General features: G+C 30.5%; 1 protein-coding gene across 1 annotated transcript; it reads right to left on the bottom strand.

Moving 5' to 3' along the window:
* Positions 1 to 4,811, bottom strand: LOC149060172 (uncharacterized). Its single transcript, XM_089216180.1, has 8 exons — positions 4,670 to 4,811; positions 2,293 to 2,477; positions 2,016 to 2,201; positions 1,490 to 1,914; positions 1,158 to 1,428; positions 943 to 1,078; positions 569 to 835; positions 1 to 489 (listed from the first exon to the last, which is right to left on the bottom strand). The coding sequence occupies exons 1-5, from the start codon at positions 4,764 to 4,766 to the stop codon at positions 1,365 to 1,367; spliced, it is 957 nt and encodes a 318-aa protein (XP_089072306.1). The 5' UTR covers positions 4,767 to 4,811; the 3' UTR covers positions 1 to 489; positions 569 to 835; positions 943 to 1,078; positions 1,158 to 1,364.
* Between the last annotated feature and the right edge of the window lie 489 nt (positions 4,812 to 5,300).

Below are 5,300 nucleotides of genomic sequence, written 5' to 3'. Positions count from 1 at the left end.
AACTTAAGACAAGGTCCCGAGGGAAGGTTAGGTTAGATTAGGTTAGGTTAGGTTAGGGTTAGGTTTATTAGGATTATTAAGTATAGATTGTATAATTATTATAAAAATAAAAAAAATAAAAATAAAAATAAAAATTTAAAAAAAAAAAAAAATATTAAATTAACTATTTTAGGGACGGTAATGGATTGATTCTTGTTCTTGGTGGTTGTTTATTAGGTGTAAAATTTCTTCCGTTGTGTATGAGGAGTCCTTTGTTTTTTTGGGTAATACCTGTAGCAAATTTTTTAATGTGTACTTGTAATTTTTAATTTCGTTGATATAATGTTCTTCAATGTTGTTAGTTGTGATATTGTTGAAATTTGTGTGTAGTATGTTCTCTATGTATTGTTGTATGTATATAATTTTTGTTTGGAACTGGTTGAATATATTGTTGTTATTGTACTGACTGTGTTTTTTGATTTTGTTTTTAGGGTTGAAGTTGTGTGGAAGCTGAAACAAATACACAATGAAGAAGATAATTTGAAGTTATGAATTATTGCTGGTATAAGAATAAAAGAAATAAAGTTACATTATAAAATACGCCTGTTGTATAGTACGTCTCTCTGCTGATAGTCATTATTTGGTTTATATATTTATTGGTGTTCATGTTTTTATTTATTTCCTCCATAATTTGTTCCATATTCAAATTATATATTATGTGTGTGGTAATAAATTCAATTGTCAAATAATTTTGAAATACTAATTCTTTTAATATTTTTTTTAAAGATTTTTTGTCAATGAAATTAAATTTTATTACACACATTATAATTGTAATGTGATCATAAATATTTAACAACTGTAAAAAAAAAAATTAAATGCTATTAATAAATTTTAAATAATGATATGTAATGAATTTTAAATAATTATATGTAATGAATTTTAAATATTTTTTTTAAGGCATACCGTGCGTCTTGTTTCCATGCTGATTAGGCAGGCCAGAATAATTGCATGATTACAATCATTGCTGGCCGGGATGGAAAATTGAAGGACTTCATATTGATCAATTACTAACGTATGTATATTTGTGGATGAATGAATTCTATTTATTTTTAAATTCATATTTTACATTATTTATTTGAATTAATTTAGTGATGATGGAATAGTCAATAAATATTTACCTTGTGGGTTCATATGATACACTAATCATATGGTTCGGCCTCCAAGAATCCATTTCATCCTCAAACTGACGAAGCAATTTCTCCAACGACAATACATTTTTTATGTTAATGAATTGCAAAAAATTCATTATTTTTTTATTATTTTCATCGAGTATGCCATTAGTGAGATATTTAAATATGTTTATGTATTTAAGGATCAGGTGTAATTTAGATAAATATTTTTTTTTTTTTATATGCATGTGTAAGGATATGTTTTTCAGGAATTTGTAAACTGTAAATAGAAATATTAGTTATTAGTTATATTAATAAGTTATGTTCATTATTTTACTTACTCATCAATAATTTGTTGTCTGTTATTGTATGAAATAGTGTTTAAAATGAAATAGTCTAGAGATGGAATGGTTGTAATGAAATTGATATCTGTTGTATTAAATTTGGAAGGAGCTGGAATCTTTTGTATTTTTTTGAAGAGTTTTTGAGGCATACTATGGTTAATATTGTTTTGTGGTTGTATATGGTTTATTTGTTTGGAAGATGTTAAGTATTGTGTATAATGTTTGACCGCTTGACTGTGTAATATATCTATGGATTTTTTTTTAATAGCCACCAATTTTTTTCGCCCTAATTTTTTGCTAAAATTTAGGGCAACATAATTAGATGCTATGTTATTTACGTTTCCCTTTGTAATATCTTCTTCTATTTCTTGTGTTTGTATATATTTTATTATGTTATTAACGTCTTTATATCTTGATAGCACCTGTATATAATTATTGTAGTTTATTTTTTTAGTTTATTGTTAAGTTTTAAGTGTACATATATGAATTGTAAATATTTTATAATATAAAAATTGTTACTTGCATTGGTTTTGGAATTAACAATGCATTGAATAGCCCCAGAATTTTCAATAATGATATTGTTAAATGTATTAACATCAGGTGTTCTTATTCCATAACTCTTAACATAGTGGAACAACGAGATACTATTCAATGAGTCTGTATTAACACTTAACTCTGTGATCGCGGATGCAATTGTTATTAATAAATCCTTTTCAAATAAAATGTATTTTATATAAATAAATGAATATTATAATATAATCATAGACAGCATAATAATAATGATATAATGCATTGATTACCTCTGAATGGCGTACTCTCTTTTTAATGTTATTTTGAATATCTATATGACTGTACATAATATGGTATATTAAACCCATTTCATAAATAAACTGTTCTTGACAAAATGGACATCGAATAAACAAGAAAGTATAATTTTGTACCATTGTTTGTTTGTGTTCATAAACAGTGTTTGATTTGTCAATAACTATAAACACAAGAAGAAAAGGACATTAACACCAGGTGGATGATAAAAAAACCACCCTGTATAATAAACAAATTTTGAGTATTAAAATAATCTTAGTTTCCATTGGGGTGGGTTGTAAAAATTATAAACAGTATTACGCTATGTTACATATAATCGTGTTTTAAATAATTCCAAAAATTCTGTAAGATCAACCCTTCCACCGATCGAATGAAACTTACACAACTAGTTACTGGTACCCTAAGCTACCATAACTCCCCTAAGCTACCCTACAGCTACAAAAAGTTACTGAAACCTAACTACTAATTAAAGAAAAATATTAAAGTGCATTGTTGGTTAAAAAACAACATTTTTATTAAAACATAATATTTTTTAAACATTTTTTATCCTTATAAAAAACTTAAAAAATTATAAGGATAAAAAATATTTAAAAATATAATTTTTACAACCCACTCCAACACCTAACTACTAATTAAAGAAAAATATTAAAGTTCATTGTTGGTTAAAAAACAACATTTTTATTAAAACATAATATTTTTTAAACATTTTTTATCCTTATAAAAAACTTAAAAAATTATAAGGATAAAAAACATTTAAAAATATAATTTTTACAACCCACTCCAACACCTAACTACTAAATAAAGAAAAATATTAAAGTGCATTGTTGGTTAAAAAACAACATTTTTATTAAAACATAATATTTTTAAACATTTTTTATCCTTATAAAAAACTTAAAAATTATAAGGATAAAAAACTTAAAAAATTATAAGGATAAAAAACTTAAAAAATTATAAGGATAAAAAAAATTAAAAAATTATAAGGATAAAAAATATTTAAAAATATAATTTTTACAACCCACTCCAACACCTAACCCCTGTTCCATAGGATAATTCGAAAAAATCAATGTGTTAAATACTTACAATCACCAAATTTCGGATGAGAACCACACGTAACACTCGGATTGACGCCACTACGCACTTCAACAACATTATGTGCGTTAGCCAAGCTACAAATAAAGTTAGCGCGTTTGGACGACATCACGACAAGATGACAAACAACAAGAATTATTTAGAGAACAGTGACGATGGCAGCCAAAACTCTTACAGAGTTGTGAAGGCACAGAAGAAGAAGAAGAATTACAAAATAATTTTGTCATGTTAGAGAATGGAGTGGGTAATAGTGATGATGGTTATGTGGTCGTATAACAATGGGATCGATGGTGGGGGACGTTTAAAAATAGTAATCCGTCCGTCCGATACAGCGTGGCTGGTATTTTTGAACGCTAGAAGTTATTAATAGTAATCCTGATAGTGTCAAACTCATCAGTGACACGCAGAACAGGATCACAGGCTCAGTTAAGGTGGAGTTATGGGTTGATTTTATATATACTTGACGGTTTAAATGTATATTCTTCGATTGGATGTACCGGGGTGAGTCTATATATCGACGCCCCCTACGATCTGTGAAAGTTTCAGGACGATCGGTCCAAGGGTTGATGTTACAGAATTTTTGGAATTATTTAAAACACGATTATATGTAATATAGCGTAATACTGTACGCGGATCGATGTATAACACGATATAATGGTGTGAACGGGTTCAAACCTCGGTAACACAGAGTCTACAGGGTCCTTCACGGGGTCGCAGTAGCTAGGGATGATCGGGGGATGGTCGTTTTTTTGCCAAAATATCGAGAGGTACCCCCCCGTTGGGAACTTTTTTCATTTGCCGGGTGAGTCCCGGGGCAGACTACCTACCCTTTCCAGGGGTGTACTTTTTATAGCTATAGGGGTTATGGTTATTTTTTAATAATTTTTCAAAGTAATGGTTTAGCGTACGGTTTCCGCATGATGCAAGCTATTCGGACTCGCTGCGGTAATCGTCTCCTCATCGCTAACGAGTTAAAATGTTATCCCTAAAAACGTATTCACAGGATAGCACACTACCTGCACTTTACAGGGACGTATTTTTTATAACTGTAGGGTGGATGGTTTTTATTTTTTTACGTATTTTCCAAATTCATGATATATCATAACGTTGCCGCATGATGCCAGTCAAAAGTCAAAAGTTCTCAACGGGGGGGTACCTATCGCTTTTTTGACGAAAAACCACAACTACCCCGATCGAGACCAGCACTTACGACGTTGTTCGGGGACCTTAAGCAAGTGTATCGCCAAAGTTACAAAACGTTATTACCATTATCTCGTAGTGTAGAGGTATCCGCGTATAATTGTACACCGATTTGACGTTTATATGGACCTGCTGCGGTAATGCGCTTCCTGTTGCCATCCATTATGATTGTTAACCTCCAAAGTACATTCACAGGATAGCACAGTACCTACCCTTTCCAGGGATGTACTTTTTATAGCTGTAGGACTGTGGGTTATTATTTAATAATTTTTCAAAATAATGGTTTAGCGTACAGTTGCCGCATGATGCAAGCTATTCGGACTCGCTGCGGTAATCGTCTCCTCATCGCTAACGAGTTAAAATGTTATCCCTAAAAACGTATTCACAGGATAGCACACTACCTGCACTTTACAGGGACGTATTTTTTATAACTGTAGGGTGGATGGTTTTTATTTTTTTACGTATTTTCCAAATTCATGATATATCATAACGTTGCCGCATGATGCCCGTCAAAAGTCAAAAGTTCTCAACGGGGGGGTACCTCTCGCTTTTTTGACGAAAAACCACGACTACCCCGATCGACACCAGCACTTACGACGTTGTTCGGGGACCTTAAGCAAGTGTATCGCCAAAGTTACAAAACGTTATTACCATTATCTCGTAGTATAGAGGTATCCGCGTATAGTTATACACTGAT

The sequence above is a fragment of the Diuraphis noxia genome, unplaced genomic scaffold, assembly GCF_037042655.1.
Source record: "Diuraphis noxia isolate RWA-SAM2 unplaced genomic scaffold, SU_Dnox_SAM2 contig0001, whole genome shotgun sequence".
Classification (NCBI taxonomy): Eukaryota; Metazoa; Arthropoda; class Insecta; order Hemiptera; family Aphididae; genus Diuraphis; species Diuraphis noxia.
This window is presented reverse-complemented; position numbering and strand designations above follow the sequence as displayed.

What these genes read in the sequence shown, in the direction of transcription:
- LOC149060172 (XM_089216180.1), bottom strand. Translation starts at nt 4,766, where the DNA reads ATGGATGGCAACAGGAAGCGCATTACCGCAGCAGGTCCATATAAACGT. An exon ending in CTCTACACTACGAGATAATG is followed by an intron (nt 2,478 to 4,669) that starts GTAATAACGTTT and finishes TTGTGTTTATAG; the next exon opens with TTATTGACAAATCAAACACT. An exon ending in AGAGAGTACGCCATTCAGAG is followed by an intron (nt 2,202 to 2,292) that starts GTAATCAATGCA and finishes TTATTTGAAAAG; the next exon opens with GATTTATTAATAACAATTGC.